The sequence below is a fragment of the Miniopterus natalensis genome, chromosome 11, assembly GCF_054644295.1.
Source record: "Miniopterus natalensis isolate mMinNat1 chromosome 11, mMinNat1.hap1, whole genome shotgun sequence".
NCBI lineage: Eukaryota > Metazoa > Chordata > Mammalia > Chiroptera > Miniopteridae > Miniopterus > Miniopterus natalensis.
This window is the reverse complement of record NC_142091.1, coordinates 31,629,409-31,648,336: the sequence shown is the minus strand read 5'-3', so window position 1 is coordinate 31,648,336 and position 18,928 is coordinate 31,629,409. Positions and strand designations below refer to the sequence as shown.

The 18,928-nt window shown below is 39.2% G+C and overlaps 1 protein-coding gene across 2 annotated transcripts in view; it reads right to left on the bottom strand.

The window, feature by feature from the left end:
* The window catches only part of DLG2 (discs large MAGUK scaffold protein 2), a 1,615,022-nt gene that overhangs the window by 582,675 nt on the left and 1,013,419 nt on the right, over positions 1-18,928 (bottom strand). For both annotated transcript variants that reach the window (XM_016206846.2, XM_087821627.1), the window contains one exon: positions 8,251-8,304. In XM_016206846.2, the coding sequence (XP_016062332.2) occupies positions 8,251-8,304 (54 nt within the window). The remainder of the gene's footprint in view (positions 1-8,250; positions 8,305-18,928) is intronic.

Below are 18,928 nucleotides of genomic sequence, written 5' to 3'. Positions count from 1 at the left end.
GAAGAAACATCAGCCATTAAAGAAATAATGCAGTGTGGGAACTTCTATGGAAGAGGAAAAGTTGAAGTGGAAGCACCAACAGGAGCACCGTGCCTAGCCTCAGCCTCCCAGGAGAAGCGGCATTCAAGCTGAACCTTTGGGGATGCGTAGGACTGAGCCAGGCACAGGTAGGCAAGGGGTGCTTCAGCAGCATGAGCTGCCACTGTGCGTCACCCAGTAGACTCCACCAGACTATGAAAGGCAATGTTTTTAAGAGTGTCTCCATGATTTAAACAATAACAGTGGCAACAATAACAACTCTAGAATTAAATGCTGGCTCAGGTTAATACTGAATGTGTTACCATTGTACTTTAGTGAATCCCTATAGTTCTATTTCATCCTTCCTGTATTCAGTATTTCTTACCCTTCGCTGCACCCCCACTTCAGTCCAGCATCCAGAAGCTTCTGTGGGTTCCCACTAGCTTCCCTCTGGAACAATATTTGTTCCAGAGTCAAACCTAGCCAATCTAAATCCATTCCTCAGCTGTCACAATCAGCAGATTCCTTATGCCTCCATTTGTTACTTTGCTCTAAAAGGCAAAAGATGGAACATAACAGTGCTTCTCAAACACAGATTCCTTGGTCCCACCCTCAGAGATTCTGATGCTGTAGATCTGGGATAGAGTTGGAGATTTTGCAATTCTAATAATCTCCCTGGTGGGACCTGACAGCATTTTGAGTAACAATGCTATAGAGAAACTATACAAATATTTTTTTTTCTGAATTGTTTCCCTTTGTTCTTAAACCTGCTCTGCCAGTCTAAACTCCTTGGAATAAGTGGCTACTTTAACCAAGTAATAATGAAGCTGCTAGTCAATGGGCCACACTTCCAGAAGCAAAGATCTAGACGCAGGTAGGCCTGTGGACTTACATAAATGCTATTTGCCCTATCTCTGAGCTTGCTATGGCTTCTGCATTCTTGGTTCAGCAGTTCAAAATTAAGTCAAAAGAATGTTTTATTTTATTAAAGGCACACCCCTCCCCCAGTCTTATGATGAACATTTATTAAACACCTCCTGCATACTAGGGAGAGCACTCCTAACAACTCAGGTGAGTCAAATATCATTACCCCCATTTCACAAATAATAAAACAGATGTTTAGATAGATAATTTGATTTAACCAAAACTTGCTCAAGTAATTACTGGCAGAGGTGGGCTTAGAATCTAGTGTTCTTGAATTCAGAGACTAGTCTTTCTCATTACACTCTCTTGTTACTCAAAGTGTGGTATACAATGGAGCATGGGCCTCACCTGTAGCTTATTAGAAATGCAACCTGGCAGGCCCCATCCCTAAATCAGAATCTGCATTTTAAGAAGATATCCAGATAATTTTCATATACATTAATACTTGAGAAGCACTATTATGTTTCATCTTTTGCCTTTTAGAGCAAAGTAACAAGTGGAAGCATAAGGAATCTGCTGATTGTGGCAGCTGAGGACTGGATTTAGGTTTGCTAGGTTTGACTCGGGAACAAATATTGATAACTCTGCCTCTATTGCTAAATTCCTATTGCCTCATGGGCATAGTTAAGCCAAAATTAAGCTGTTTTCTGACAAGGAAGCGTTTTTTATTTCCAGATTATAGTACATTCCCAACAGATAAAAGCATCAACAATGTAGTTTTAATGGTGTTCCTGGGAAAAAACTACAAAAATGAAACAAACTTGTTTGCTGAAGGATAAATGTACTAAATCCAGCAAATTCTTTCAAAATATCTTGTCGTTATTAATCATTGATAGAATGGTTCAAAGAAACAAACATATTTTTGTCTCTTCTCCCTTCATGAATCATTCTGGAAAACTAGCCAATAAAAGTGAACAGTAGCCTAAATCGCTAGGGTCTGCTGCTGCACTAAGTTACTCAAAGAAATTAATGCCTAACTGTCTACCTCATCTCGCTTCTGTAACATAGCAACTTCCACCTCAGGGAACTCTTGCCCTCAGCTTCCTGCTGCTGGAATCAATCAGAAATGCTATTTAAATCCTGCTTAACAACACCTCTTGTCTTAAACCCATTCTTTGGCTCCCAAAAGAACCTCAGGGCTTCTCTATGTCCCTGAACTCATGCCATCCTTTGTTTTCTCTCATTTCCCTCTTTTCTCACCAACCTTCACGCATATGGTCAGTCTTTCCTTGGGCCATTTTACTACCTTTGGGCCACTCTCTTGTTCTCTGCCCCAGAATCATAGCTGTGTCCGCATCCAATGACTTAACATTTAAAACTTGCTACAAAAAAAAATCTCTCTGATACTATTATAAAGATATGATTTTCTTCTTTTACATAAATGATCTTCTTAGCAAATATAATGGGTGATACTACTAAGAACCTGCTCATTTTTTAAATTTAAATTTTATTTTTCAATTACAGTTTACATTCAATATTATTCTGTATTAGTTTCAGGTGTACAGCATAGTGGTTAGGCAATCATATACTTTACAAAGTGTTCCCTCCAATATTTCCGGTACCCACCTGGCACCACACATAGGTATTACAATATTATTGACTATATTCCCTATGCTGTACTTTATAATCCCTGTGACTATCAGTAACTACCAATTTATACTCAATCCCTTCACATTTTTCACCCATCTTCCCAAGCCCCTCCCCTCTGCCAACTGTCCATCTGTTCTCTGTATCTATGAGTCTGTTTCTATTTTGTTTATTGATTTTATTCTTTAGATTCTACATATCAGTGAAATCATATGCTATTTCTCTTTCTCTGACTGACTTCTTTCACTTAGCATAATACCCCTAAGAAGGACCCTCTCATATCTTTTGTAACCTAACTCTTCCTTCTTTTCTCTCTTCTCCTCTCCTCTCTCTTCCTTACTTCCTTAGGAGGTTTTCCAAACCACAGTCCTGGAATTTCCAGAACAAATTCCCTTGTCTCCATTATTTCTACTTCTGGAAACAAGGTTTCAGACAACAGTGTCTCACAGGCAAGTCAAGTACTTGCTAGATGTCTATTTTACTTCTCATTATTTCCTTTTCGACATCCTTAATCCGTTAGACACCAACCCCCATATTAGTTGAACCCTTTGAGACTTTCACTGTTTATTATTGGCCAACTAATATTTTTAAAGTGTAAGATTCCTTCTGCTGTACCTGTTTTTTGTGTTTTTGTTTGTTTGTTTTTTTCTTAAAAGGGGACATATACAGATTTGTGGCCTTTTTATTTGAGGATTTGGTATGGCAAATTAGCTTGTTTAGCAAATATTCCTTCTTTCCTATACATTGAGGTTGGTGATATGACTTGAGTGGCTGGTGGGGTATTAGTGGGTGTGATGTGAGCAGAGGCTTTAGCTACGTTTATGTCCTGGGCTTGTCCTCTTGTGCTTCTGCCATGATAACGAAAAAAACACACTCTGAGTCCCATACTGAAATATGTGAAGCAGAGATGCCCCAGCCAAACTGGTCTCTACAGACTGAAGCAGCTGACCAGGCCAACTAGCAAACACTTATGAGAGAAATAAATGCTTATTGTAATATGCCACTGATTTGTGGTTTTTGGTTACACACCAAAAATGGACTGTTACATGGAGTAACAGTAAATGGTAGGCCAAGTTCTACCATTTACTAGTTGAGCGAGAATACCTGTATTTGAAAAGGAGAGGTTTGCATTCCTTGAACTCCAACTTACTTAACAAAACAAGATTTTTTAAAAATCCTCAACCCAGGATATTTTTTTCCTTTGCTTTAGAGAGAGTGGAAGGGAGAGAGAGAGAGAAACATCAACCAGATTTGTTTGGTTGCCTCCTGCGGGTGCCCCGGGGCAGGGATGGAGCCTGCAGCTGAGGCCAGTGCCCTTGGCTGGGATCAAACCCACCGTCCTTCAGTCTGAGGGCCGATGCTCTAACCACTCAGCAAACAGGCTGGGGATACTTAACAAGATTTAAAACTCATGATTCTTATGTTTTCCACGCTTTCCACAGTCTATTTCCAGAACACAGATTAAAATATAATCATTATGAAATGAAAGCTAGAGATGGATGGAAAGAAAAGAAATTCTAGAATCCCTGTAATTAATTTTATTTTTCCAAAGCTGGAAGGATGGGATTTGTTTAGGTGGCATTCAGTAAAGAACTCCAAAGGTTGGCTGAAGGGAAGAAGTATGTCAGGAGAGGCTTCCGTGCCGGTTGCAGGTTGCGGAGTGCCAGAGGGTAGCATGCTCCTTCCCACTAAGTCAGCCGTCAGCAGCTGTAAAAAAGAAGGATCGCTTTCCCTTCGGGACAGCATGGGCTGGCTTATGCTGAGCAAAGGAAACCAGTCAGAGAAAGACAAGCACCACATGATCTCACTCACATGTGGAATGTAATGAACAAAATAATGAACCAAACAGATCCAGAGACGTAGAAGCATGGAGCAGACTGAAGGATCTCAAGGGAAGGTGGGGGTAGGTGAGTGGATGGGGAGAGATTAATCAGAACTTATATGTTTATAAGCATAACCCACGGACACAGACATTGGTATGGGGAAGGCCTGGGGGTGGGGTGGATGTGGGGTGGGGGGGATCAATGGGAGTGAGGAGAAGGGGACATTTGTAATACTTTCAAAAATAAAGATAATTAAAAAAAAAAAGAATCACACGCAAGCTCTACTCACTAGTTTTAGTGCCTTGCGTAAAATACTATTCAATGTATAATGGAGAAAAAGAAAAAGATTGAGTAAAAAATGGAAACTAGAGAGTTCTGAAATGGAAACTTTACTTTTACTCCTTGCTTTCCCTTGAGCACTTGTGTTCTGGGCTTCAGCCATCATAATGAACATGACAAACTCTGGTAGCACTGTCCCACTCATAATGAAAACATCTTCATATAGGGGATTCCTGCTTTGCATGAGATGCTGGCTGTGGCACATATAAGGTCCTACCCAACCCTAACATATCATGACATCATATGATGAGGTTGAGCTTATTTGAAACTCTTGTAAGAACCTCAGTAACCCTTCTGTTAATGGCAGACACTTTAAACGCTCTAATATCCTTTAACTTACCCTCCTAAAAAAAGCAAAAAAAAAAGCAGAAGTCTCTTTAAATATCTGTCGTACTATTTTTAGACATTTATTTAAAAATTTCCTTTGACCACAGATTTCCTCTAGTTATTCAATTGCTGTTTGCATGTATGCCAAGGAATCATTTCCACAAGGACAATATATTTCTAAAATCTAATTGGCTGATTGGCAAAATTAATACATTTACTTGTAATAAAATTATTTTCGAGGAGGACACTAATATATAAGTAAAAATCTGTCATTTAGGTAATGTTTTTAAGGAAGGAAATGTTCTTATGCAACATGATTGAAATGCTCTGGGGAATTCTAAGATCATTTTTTCATTAAATAGAGCTGAAATTATGCGAACAACTAGAACATGAGAAATAAAAGAGGAAAACAAAGTATAGAACACTGGGGAATGAGAAAATAGACTGTAAAAGGAACAGTGATCTGTTCAAGGTTATCCAGTGAGCCAGGAACAAGGGGGAGAGTTGGGCTGGTGCTGAGACCCAAAGCATATTTCCATTAATGTCTGTGTCTTAAATCTGCCATTTTTAGTAGATAATGTATTTGTGTTTCTCTGATATGGGGGAAGATATTCCTATTTACCATTCTCTTGGGGTCTAGCATGTGTTACTTCATAAGTGTTTATCAAATGAAATGAAAAATAAATAAATCCCTGGCAACTCAAAGTTAACAAAGCATCATTTCACATACATAATCTCATTATTCTCACAACCAACCACCTCTGAAGTATAATTCCTGTTTTACACATTAATTTAGGTCCAGAAAGATTACTGAATTACCCAAGAACACACTGCAACACATAGTGTGATGCTCAGCAAAACTCTATAAAGATTCTAACTCTTAAGAAGGCTCAACGAGGGCTGCATTAAACATAATACAGGGGTAGGCAGGGGGAAAAAGCCCTTCAAAGAACTCAGAGTCAGATACAAAGTTGATATTTAGGAGAAGGGGAGCAGTTTGATTACCTTATTTTATGTGGTTGATCTCCTTAGCTAATTAGTTGGGATATCAATTGGGCATGTCTGTACAAAATCCTTAGTTTCCATTGATAAATTATTTGTGCAGGAGGGCATCTGGCAGTGAAGCCACCAAAACCTTAATAGAAGGCTTTGACATACTATAGACCTACCACAAGAAAGCAGCCCTACTTAGAAAACCAAGTTTCTGTGCTCCATGACTACTTCTTCAAGGCCCTGCTCATTTGCTTTGCCAATGGATATAGTAAAGAGATTGACTATAGTAAAGGTATTGGATTCCTTAATTTACACATGGGTGTCTGTCCCAAGGGTACTGAAGCCTCTGTGGCAAGAGGTCTTTCACCCAAAGTTACATGTAGCAAAGGAGTAAGAAAGCAGAATTTATTCCCAATTTGAACGACAAAAAACAAGAGCGGGTAGGAGGAAAGGAGCATTGCCAGCATTAAGTAATATCTCAAAAGCAACAACTAGGCTATCTAGGCCGTTCTTGGCTCTGCCTCTTACTGTGCAACCTTGAGAAAGTTACTTAAATTCTTTATGACTCAGTTTGTTCATCTATAAAATGGAGAAATTAATAGTACCTCTATCATAGGGTTATTACTAGGATTAAATGAGTTAATATTTGTGCTTAAAACAATGTCAGGTATACAGAAAACTCAATATAAATGTTTAATAAATAAAAGAAGGTAGAAAGAGTGAGAGACAGACTACTGAATACACTGTGTCCTTAACGCATTGTTTTGCTTCCTTCGGACAGAGTCCTTTACTTTCCACAGCTGGGCCACTTGATTCTTACCAGTAAGCTTAACCCCATGTCCGGTCTGCCGCGGAACAACTCATTCAGGGAGATTTAAGAAGCCCTAGTTCAGTAGTTCAGGTGACTCAGCATTAAGTCAAGTTTGCTGTTATTCTTGTCCTGACCCTGTGTCCCAGTTTTAGTCATTTGTTCCTGTAATCAAGTCCCCACTGTGTACTCCAGTTCTAGAATTCTGCTCCCCTGTGGCTGAGTCCTGGCTAGCAAGGCCTGCTCAGCTCCTCCAGTTCCTTCAAGGCAGACAGCTCCTGAAGGGCAGCCTCTGCACTAGAAACTGCACTTTGTTTGGCACACTGTATTTAAGAATTGCAGACTTTTATACAAAAATTCAAAGTTCCAGCTTCTATTGAAACACTGCATGGTCTGACAACACTTGCCCCCCTCCACCGGGACCAACCTACTTGGAAGGCCATGTGCTCTCCTTGCCCCACTGCTCCATTAGTGTGGGTCTGGATCTGGATCTGTTTGCTTGGCCTTTGCGGGCATGTGAAGTTGAGTTCTAAGACTGAGACTAGCTGGTGTTTACCAAGCACTTACTTTGTACCAGGTATTCTTCTAAGTGTGTCACATGCTTTACTTATTTAACCAAAGTTCATACATCTGTTTGTCCTTCTATCCATTATCCTTGAAGCCCTTCTCCTTGCTTCAAACTTTCTGTTTGCATGGATCTGTACTTGTTCCCTCTTCCCAAATCACTATTCTCTACCTACCAGCTAAGCGTCACTCACAAAGCTTTGTTGAACCTCCATAACGTCAACCACTCCCATGTATTATGGCCTGTTGCCTCTCCAACCTCCCTTGCCCAGTCAGACTTGGTTGTCAAGAATTTTGGCCATAATAGTGGTTATATTTCAGGTACAGAATCCCAGGCTCTACTGATTTGACTGATCCTATTATCTGATATTCCATGCTTTTATAAAACCATACATTTTATTATATATAGACAGCCGTCACTCTCACAAAACTTTTGTCTCAGTTCTTGTTAGAAGCCCAGCAAAAACCACCAAATATTTATTGACACTTATGTTCTAGGCTCGGTAACAGAAACAGATTTTGAGTATTCGTTTACTAAGAGATCCAAAAACATTTGTTCATCTCTTCTATAAGCAACTCAATCTCTTTTCAGTGAACCATCTTAGGAAACTAACATTATTTTAACACAATCAGCTATGTTTTTCTCATGACAGGCCCTGTGCTTTACAAAACAATGAATGAAAGAGAAAAATATTTGTATGACTAAGCTGAGATTTAGCAAATGTCAAAGAAAACTCACAAAACTCATTCTACACACCATTCCATAAAATTATCTGGATTGGATAAAACTGAATATGCATTAAAATCCAAATTGAGCTGATTAAGTTCTACAATAGTTTTTAAAGTCTTAATAAAAATGCTACTTACATAGGGAATCGTGTCCAAAGTATCTGTGTTGACAATTATAGGAGCAGGACTGGCCTGAAAAAGAGAAGTAGAAAGATTTTAAGTAAAAAGTAAGCTATTCTGAGGATCTGTAATTGATTTAACAAAGAACTCAGCAGCAGTTCTTGAAGACTCTTCCAGGCACTGTGTCAGGTGCTGGGAGGAAAAATGAAATGGCTCCAAGTTTCTAACACCCTCCAAAAATTTGTTTGCTACATTTACCACATAACGAAATGAAGTAAGCAATAGAACTTATACTCATTTCCTCTTAAATTTTATCTGGCAATGTAACAGATGAGGATTGGTGATGCTTATGAGGCAAAGATTTCTAATAAATTGGGTGAGAGTTAAAGTGGGTAACATTTCTTTTTTAAATGGCTGTGCTAAGTAAATTTGATTTCCCACTCTAAGAAGCAAAATTAAACCTAAACCAACATTTACAACCCTTCTCTTTAAACTGCCTTTTCAAAGTATGTTGTATTCAATGTAAAATAGTAGGGTTCACTTAGTGATATACATGTTTACCTATTATGCATGCTGTCATCATATATTTTCTTTGTTATTTATACATCTCTGATCATATACCTTAAAAATCTTTAGATAGAAAATTAAAACAGTCAAAGATGACAGAAAATCTTATTGAATATGCTAAACTTTTTTTTTAATTGTACAAACTGCAGTCATTTGCCTTAAAGTTGAGTAGGAATCTGTGTAAAACATGATATAGGAGGGCTACAAGCCGAGTCATTAAAAAATAGGAGATTTCAATCTGTATTTGCATCAACCAATCTGACTTCATGAATATGGAGTAGACTTATCTTTATTTTCTAGTTTCTAGAATTTCCACAGCCATTTTCCCTTCACCCTGAAAGGAATCTCTTTCCCAAATTGCAGATTTCATTTAGATAGAGGGAATACCTTCATCATGATTAACTGAGAGCTGTTCTATACAACACAGTGGTTTTGGCAAGTACTCAACTTTTAGGACATTTCATTAGATGTGCCCTCTGGAATTAACAGAGTTAACAGCTTTTTAATGTCAATCTGTACCTATGGAATCCTAATCAAATGATAAGACAAATGGTAATCCAGCAGATTTCACAAAACAAAATTCCATGTTTTAATTAAAAACACCGGGCATTGAGAATATGACCCTGGTCTACAAGTCTATATATTGAGTCAACTAGATGTTCCTGGTTTGTTAACTCCTATTAGCAAGAACCTTGTGGGTAAATGGGGGACTTGGAGATAGTTTCCACAGGGCTCGACAAAAAAACAGTGCTTTTCAAGAGGCATGTGGTGTGGGGAGAAGAGCAAAGGATTTAGAATTAGAAGAACTGGGTTCAAGTTTGTTTTATCAACTTCCTAATTATGTGATTTGAGGGCTCAGAAATTTCCTTGTGGTGTGATCTGGGGAAAGTCCCTTAACCCCTTTTGCCTCATTTTTCCTCTCTGTAGAATGGAAATAGAAATAATCGCCTTCTGAAAAGTTTGTTTCAAGAATAAATGAAGTGATATATTTGAATGTGTTTGTAAACTTAAATTTCAGAATCACTGTTAAATATTATTATTAATAAGTTTCCCTAAAGTTGGACAACTGTGAGGATATATCATTGGATGGTTTGTGAACTGTTTATACCCCAGAGAGAGATCTCAATGCTCTGTTAGTGGCTATAATTGCACTAAAGAGGATCGATTAGATCTTGCGAATTACCATTTATTAAATACACATTGCTTGCCCATGTATACGGATATGCATATATATATATATTTTTTTAATATATCTTTATTGATTTCAGAGAGAGGAAAGAAGAGAGGGAGAGACAGAAACATCAATGATGAGAGTCATTGATCGGCTGTTTCCTGCACACCCCCGACTGGGGATCGAGCCGCAACCCGGGCATGTGCCCTGACCGGGAATCTAACGGCGATCTCTTGGATTCTAGGTCGACGCTCAACCGCTGAGCCACGCCCGGCCGGGCTATATTCTTATTTACAGCAGCAAAGCAACAGACTGCAGCTAGGAACACCAGCTAAGCCAGCCAAATGCTAGACTGAGCTAAGCTTTCATATGGCACAGGATCTCTGGACACTGACTATTTCTGGCCCCACTTTCCACGGCAAAATAGACAGAGATGGGACATTGGGGAACTTTTAAAATTTCGCTTCCCAAATGAACCTTGCTACAAGATCTTATTTTCTCTTGTGGGTCCCTGGAAATGCTTTTCTTCATGACACCTCAAGAACCCCACATTCATCAGCAACAGTATGATCAATAAATATGTATTGATTTGTTTTAGGGCTGTCAACCAATCTTACTTTTGCTTTTCGTTTTATAGATTGTATTAATTTGTCTTGGAATAAATTTTATATGCAAGCCCATTTCCCATACAGTGACATTCATCACTTTTGTATGTTTATGCTTTTATTTTCCATTTTATGTATGTAAATCTGTTCTTTCCAATCAGGCTGTATGTTTAGAAAATAACAAGGATTGTATGCTTCCCTAGAATTCTTCACAGCACGTGGGTACAGAGAAGGAACTCAGTATTTAGGGATTATCGAATAAATGTATCCATAAAGTATAGATGAGGGTACGGAAGAATGTAATATCTCTTTGTAAGCTTAGAGAACATTTCTAAGAAAACCCCAAAATTTCTGGTTACCAATAACACTAAGACTAGAACTACTTTTCCAATATCCACTATCTTACTTCTTTAACCAGTCATTATTACTTAACTATCAAGCTTTTATAAAATAATAATAATCTCATAACCCCAGGATGTGGACTCTGTGAATCTTGAAGCACAATCTATGTTATGTGGAAAGCTCTTTGCTCCTTCTCAATGATAACAAGTTCTAGAAGCCACAATTAATACTACATCTATAAAAGTCACTAAAAATGCATGAACATACAGGATGTGTAAATTGTATGAATTCATGTACATCACATACATGTGACATTGGCAGCTCCTGGTGCGTGCGACAAGGAGATGCCATGGTGGGCTATTCTGAATAACACACTATCTCACCGAGCCGCTAAGCCAGGCTCTCTGAAGACCCCCCATTGCTCTGCTCCAGGACCCTCACTGTTCTCCTCAGGCCATTTTCACAGGAGCTTCCTGGAATCTTTTAGGTAGCCCATGGCACAGAATAAAAATCGAGTGGTAATAACACAGAGCGCAATAGAATTCCAAGTATGGCCCAGGAGTGTGCTCTTCCCACCAGTTTGTAATTTCAGATCTTCCCTTGGCTTAGCCTGACTGCTGTTTCTTCTCTCACTTTTGAAATCTTGTGAGTCCATGCCTAGTTTGATGTAGTTTAGTTTCTGTATCTTAAAACCAATTCCCCCGTTACTTTGATGGTTCTACTTAAGCTGTATCTCTACACTTCACCTTGACCTACCATCCCCACACCTTCTCTCCATATTAGATATCCTCTTTAATTGAACCCCTAAATCAAACTGCTAACTTAGCAAATTCCAGCATCCCCCTTCAATGTGCTTATTTCCATTAACTGGAAAAAGATTTGCAACAAATATGAAAAAAAAAAACCCTTTCCAATCAGAAGTTTTAAGGCTTGACTTTATGTAAATCTAGGCAAACTAAGACTTGAGACTTAAGAAAATTAATCTAACTTTGGTTACCCAAACTGTAAGAAGTAAGTGGTTTGTCTTATATTTTACATTTTTTTTTTCATTTGGAGAAAGTCAGTTTACAGCAAGAGGGAAAAATAGAGGTAATCACAGAGAAGCAAGAAGCAAGCATAGAGACTACTAATAAAATTTAAATTATGAGATCAAGTTATTCATGAATTCTACCACCTACCTGTCCTTGGATTTCATGAGATAGCCAAATATTTTTATATTACATCAATAACTTTGCTTACGCTAAGAAAAGAGCAAACTTCCGTTGCTTGCTACCGAGAGAATGTAACTAATAAAGACTGACATAATGAATGCAAATTTTCAAAGAGTTTATTGATTCTGACTGATGTAGTTACTTCTTGATATTTGTTAAGTGCCAGATCTGGGAAATGCCTCTGACATAAATGGCCAAGTAGTCACCAGGCCAGCTACAGTGAGGAAGCATCTTCCAGCAAGGTACTGCTAAGGGAGGTGCAGTCCATCTAAGGACACACTCTGGGAAGCTTGGGTCTAACAATTGGTAAGCTAGGTAGTAGAAATGTCAAAAGACTAAACCCAGGTCGATGCCTAAACTTTTAAGAAGCAAAACAGAAGAGGAGAGAAGCCCACATAGTGAAGTGACTTAGATACAGCAAGGACTGAACAATAATACTAGTAACACTGATGGTGCTAGGAAGTGAGCAGGAATTTCAGCTGACCTGGAACATGCAAGTAGAAGGCAAGTGACTGTCAAGGCCAAGTTAAAAAGGAGGTGAAATATGGCAAGAAGAAAATGGAGAGGCTTTTGGGGATGAGCGTCTTCAGCTTATCCTCTCAGCCTTAAAGGACAGTCTCCTCAGTGGGCAGGAAGTGACACAGGCCCTATTCATGACTTTTGTTTATGGTATGGCATGACAACTTGAAACAAAATGGAACCCACTGGAAGTTTTAAAATGAGTCCATTTTGTATATGATTTCACTAAGAGAATTGAGATCCCAGAACCTCATGGTAAATCTTAGATAACTTAGATGAACAGCTATGAGATACCACATTAGCAGTATTTTAGCTTCACAATCACACAGCAGGCTGCCATCAGAATGAGCCTCCCTCAGATAATGCCCTGATCCTAACTAGGAAAAATAGAACTTTGGGGTTACTACCCACATTCTCAATTAGATCTGAAATGAGATATTTAATGCTAAGTACTAAATGGTATGCTAAAGACTGAACTCAGAATAACTTTATTTCCTATTAGATTTTTCTCCCTAACCCTCCATCATGTTGGCCCATTCTGGAAATAAAAAATGTCATGTGGTTGAGAGGGGGACTTCACTCTGGATTTCCTGACTTGCACTCTAGTTCTCTGCTGGGACTGAAACCCTTTCTTCCCTCTCCTTTCCCAAAATGTTGGGCTGGAGCCTCACATCCCTAGGGGTTAGCAGGGTCCTACTCCTTCTTGAAGGATTTACCTGGAATCTGCAATTACCTGGCTGAGAATCATCACTACCTAGAATCTCATGATACCATGACCCAGTCACCCCTAAATTTCCTGATATATTAACACTGGTATGGACAACAGTAAGAACAAATACATATATAGGATTATTTACAACAATTAACTTATTTAATCCACATATAACCAATGAGACAGGTACTGCTATTCTCAATTTACAGGCAAGGAAACAGGTTAAGTAACTTTCCAAAGTCATACACGTGATAAAGAAACAGACTTGTTCAAACCCAAACAATCAGACTCAGAGCCCAGGCTATTGACAGTCATGCTCTACTGCCACTCACAGTGGAATCAGACTTTACCAGAACTCTCACCAACAACTCAGGAACCAGCTCAGGTTAGATCTATCCCCCTTGACCCAGGCTAGTGCCCGAACCCTCCCCTCCTCACTGGCTCGGTTACTGGGCCCCAGTACATCACGTGAGCAGGCCTGCAGGAGGCGTGATCCAGGAGAAGGCTGATGGCACAGGCACGCCCAGGCTGGCTGAGTCAGGATGTTTTTTAGTAAGCTTCAAAGAACATTTTTAAGAAATGACTGATTAAAGACATATTGGTGGTTGTGTGAGAGAAGGGAAACAAAATACAAAGAATACATTCTAGAATCATAAAACTTTGAAGCTGGGACCTTAACGGTCGTTTAAGTCTACCTTTTCATTTTACAAACATAAAATGGACAGACAGAAAGGAAGTGACATGCCCCAGATATCACATTTATTTAGTATCAAAACTAAATACAGTATAATAATAATAATAATAATAACATTAATAAAACATTAAGTATTTATTGAATGATTATTATGTCCCAGGGGCTGTGATAAATGCGGAAGATGCATCAATGCATTTAATTTTCAAAACGTTCTAAGGAAAATATTATTGTTTTCTTTATTTTTTAAAGAAAAAGAGAAAGGAAAAAAGTGTGTGGGAGGGTGGAGGGTCAAAATGGATTAGTCACTTGCCTAAGGTCACAAATCTCAGGCACCACAACCAGGTCTCAAGTCCACGCCTTTCTAGCCCCAAGGCCCATGCTGGTAACCACCCACATCTCCAGATTCCCTCTCCTGAGTTTTTCCAAGATACTAGGCTGAAAATGCAGTTATTTTATGCCCTGAAAGTTAGTCTCTCACAGTCTGAAGATAAATTTCTCACCATACTGACTCAGATTCAATTCCCCGATTCTCAGAGGGTTTCTAGGTCCCTTAATCTCTTGCAAACCACAACTTGAAAAAATGGGACAATGCTATTTTTCCAGTTAACCTATTTCCCAAGAAGTTAGCTAAAGAAATAGCACATGCGAAGTGAAAGAGAGATGCTCTATAGAGGTAAGGCTATTTTATTTATTACTGTGGTTATTTTTTGCTTTCCTGAATTTTCTTCCTTTCATGTTCCATCTCCACAAGACCACCCACATAGGTGTAGTTCCATTCAGAATAGCTCTGAGTCACCACCAATAGTAGTACCAAGGGTTCTGACTTGTCACCTGTTTTGCCCTTACCCTGCAGTGATATAGGGCACCCATGTCACAGGTCAGGAAACTGAGGCAATAACAATGGGCGAGTGAGTGAACAGTGTGAGTGCCCAAGGCTTGGCTAGCCAAGGCTTAAATGCAGGTTAATGGCTATGGCAGAATGTCTCAAGGGAGCAATTTTGGAGGAATCTAAGACCTTGGTCTCTCTCCCCAACGCCTAACAAAATGCATGGATGATCACCTGCCTAGCTTACCCAGTTTAGCTCAGAAAATAGGAAGAGAGAATGGCAGATTCAAGTTGCCTTGAAGCTGATCCAACTCTGCTTACCTGAACTCAATAATAAATATATTATCCTGACTTTATAAGAAACTGAGGCTCAAAGATATTAAGTATCTTGCCCAAGGTTATCTGGCTGGTAATAGCAAGGCCAAGCGTCAAACCTGTCAGTCTGATTCCAACGTGGGTAACTTTTAACAACTGTAAAACAGTTACTTCTGCTCCCTACTAAGATTTTACAAGTACCCAAAAGTCTGCTCTGGTCAATACAGATTCTCTCACTGATCTTTGAAAACCCACCATTAGTATCTCTTTCCTTTGGATTCAAATGTTAACATGTCTGCTTGAGACTCCTTTAAAATACAAGGTGGTGTAATATTTTGCAGAAAATAGATGATATCCTGAGGACCTCAGGAGGCTGAGTTGGGCACCTATTTATCCCCAGTGCAGAAAAGATGGGGCAGTCTGGAGAATGAGGCACAGAAATTGGAGACCTGGAAGCAGAGAGGTTTCTTTACTTTATATGTTTTCTCTAGAATCAATCCCACTTGAAACATGAGACAAAAATTGCTCGAACTGTTAGTTATGAAGACTCTTCAGACCTCTATCTTGTACCCTCTCCACATACCTCTTTGAACTTAGTATGAAAGGCTGAATAAAGACTCACCAAGACTAGGTCTCCAGTTGAATATCCATCATCATTGAAACTCAAATGGATAATTATATTAGATTGACCATCAATAACATGCTTTATAATTTATAAATTGTGTCCACACACTTTAGATCATTTAATTCTTACAGTGAGAGGAAAGGGAACTAGTATTGATTGAGCAAGGACCCACAGAGTGCCAGAAAATATGGTAAGTTTTTAACCTGTGTTTTCTTTGTTTACTCCTCACAGAAACCCAGAGAGACCTGTGGAATTTCCCCTTGTCTGTAGGTAAGTAAGCAGAGGCTCAGAGGGATTCAGTGAATTTCCCAAAGTCAGACAGCTAGAAAGAAGCAGTGCTGGGATTCAAATCCAGATCTGCCAATTCTAAGTTCTTTGTTTTCCCCCATTATTCCATGATGCCATAAATCCCACTGCTTCCCACTGAGCTTTTACTAACTTAACAGCTTTATTTGTGCAAGTGCCCTCTGAAGATTACACAGAAAATGGAGTCATTAGCTCCAGTCTCAGATGTGATTTAGTCAATGTGCCCCATGCCACAATAACCGTACCTACTTAACTCACTGATTCACTTCATGTGGTGCTATTCCTGGAAAGATCCATGTGGAAACCATCTGTTCCTTTTTGCTAAGCTCTTTGGTAAGGGCTATTATCTTAACAGCACAGCTGTATTTCCCAGACATAGGTACCACAATTCTGAGCAACCTGTCAATAACCTGGTTCATCAGATGAAGGTGGGGCAGATTTATTCTGTAGCACACGGAGCAGGGCTTTGCAAACAGGGGGTGATCAATAAATAGTTGCTATTTAGTTTCCTTCTCTCTTCTCCTTTCCTTCCATCAGTCCAGTGCTCTCATACGTCCCAGCATACACCTTACATGCCTTCCATAAGGTCACTGTTTATATTTCTTCTTTCCCCACATCCTGAATCAATCATGGTCCCCTCTCCCATCTACCTAACCAACTTCTATGCATCCTGCAATGACAGTCTCAAGTCCCAGGAACTCCATGAAAGCTTCCTTAATCCTCACTGCAAGTCTCAATCTATCTATCCTGCCCTCTAAAAGCATTATTCTGAATTTTTTTTTAATCCTCACCTGAGGATATTTTTCCCCCCATTGCTTTACAAAGAGGAAGAAAGAGAGAGAAAAACATCAATGTGAGAGACACATTGATTGGTTGCCTCCACATGCACCCCAACCAAGCTGGGGATTGAACCTGCAACCCAGGTACATGACCTTGACTGCGATCGAACCTGAGACCCTTAAGTCCTCGGGCCACCACTCCAATCACTGTGCCAAACCAGCTAAGACTTAAAGCCTTGTTCTTTACACTACTTCAGTTCACAATGAATTATAAATATTAAAGAACAGATGTTATGTGAAAGCACTAAGCCTTGACATTCTTAATGAATGTTTCTTTCTGTTCTTACACATGTTGATGCCTAAGTGGTTTATGTGTGATATTTGTATCTTCTTGCTGAAAATGTAATTGTTTTGAGGGAAGACCCCTCATCTTACTTCATTTGCTCACCAGCCACCCCACCTACACTCCTAACAGTGCTTGGAATACAATATACTCAAAAGATGTTTGCTACTAGGTATGTTTGTTTGTTTGTTTATAAATATATTTTTATTGATTTCAGAAAAAGGAAGGGAAGGAGAGAGAGAGATAGAAACATCAATGATGAGAGAGTCCTCATTGATCAGCTGCCTCCTGCATGCCCCCAACTGGGCTTTGAGCCCACAATCCTGCATGTGCCCTGACAGGGAATTGAACCCTGATCTCGTAGACCCTAGGTTGATGCTCAACCGCTGAGCCACGCCTGGTCAGGCTGCTACTAGGTTTTTAAACATGTGGTACAAAAGCCACAGCATTAAGAGACAGAATCCCTGAGAGAACATGAGGGACAGATTAGGTCAAATGGGTAGAAGGGGTAATTTGCACGCTGCCCTCTGGTGACTCGCTCTTCTAACACACTGCCTGGTTTGCTTGACATGTTGGCAACTGGAGCCCTGCAGACCATGGATTCTAAACCACACCATGAAAACTGAGGAAAGTTATAAGCAGACATACTCTCCTATGCACACCATATGCTGGCCCTTTACGCTCACTTGTTTCTAATCGTCATCACAAGCCTATGAATTACATGCTATAATTATGCTCATAATACAGATAAGTAAAATGAGGCATGAATCTGTATCACAAGCTGCCCAAGGTCACTAGACTAATAACTAGTAGAGGAAACGCTCACTCTTTTAAAAAACAACAAATACATATTTGTGTGGTACCACCCTCCTGTGTGCCATTAGCTCCCTTCACTAACCTACTCTCCCTCTGTACATTTCAGAAGGTGGAGAGGTAGGAGGAAGCATAGGATTTGGTGAACAGCTAAGGACTCAATAATCATGAAAAAAAGCACTATGGCATCCTAAGCATTTTTCAAACATTTCAGATGAATGTGAAGACATATCACAAAAAAAAATTCAAAACTAGACATTTATTTGAAGTCTCATGTTTTATCTTAAAACTTTATGTGGTTTTAATATTTTACTCCATAACCACTTATTTTTAATATAAAAATCATGTTTCAGTTACATATAATGGAATCAACCTGACATCTCAAGAACTGACTGCATGGCTATTAAAATCCAGGCAGTCCATCTCCCTGAAAGTAATTGAAATCCAGTTGAGGGATTATGTCCTTGAGATAAAGATGACTGGAGTGGGAATCAGGAAATCTCAGTTTTTGATCCAGTGAGTTCAGTAACAGGGTGGAAGCCAAGTCACTGAGCATCTACACTCATTTCTATATCTGACGAGTAAACAGTGAAACAGATGACCTCTAAGAACCTATGTCACATCAAGGATCTGATTTCACTCATAAGTTTTTCCCTGCTGGGAAATAGTAGAAAGAAAGCAGTCAGGGATGCCACACAATTCTTCCTTCTGGAAAGCAATGATCCCTGTTGTTATCATTCAGATACAGAAAGTTAGAAGACATGAGTTTCAGGAAGACCTGCATAAATAAGACAAAAGTAAAATTGGAAAAAAACAAATAAACAAAAAACAATGACATATACAGTGGCTTCTTATTAACTGGCTGACA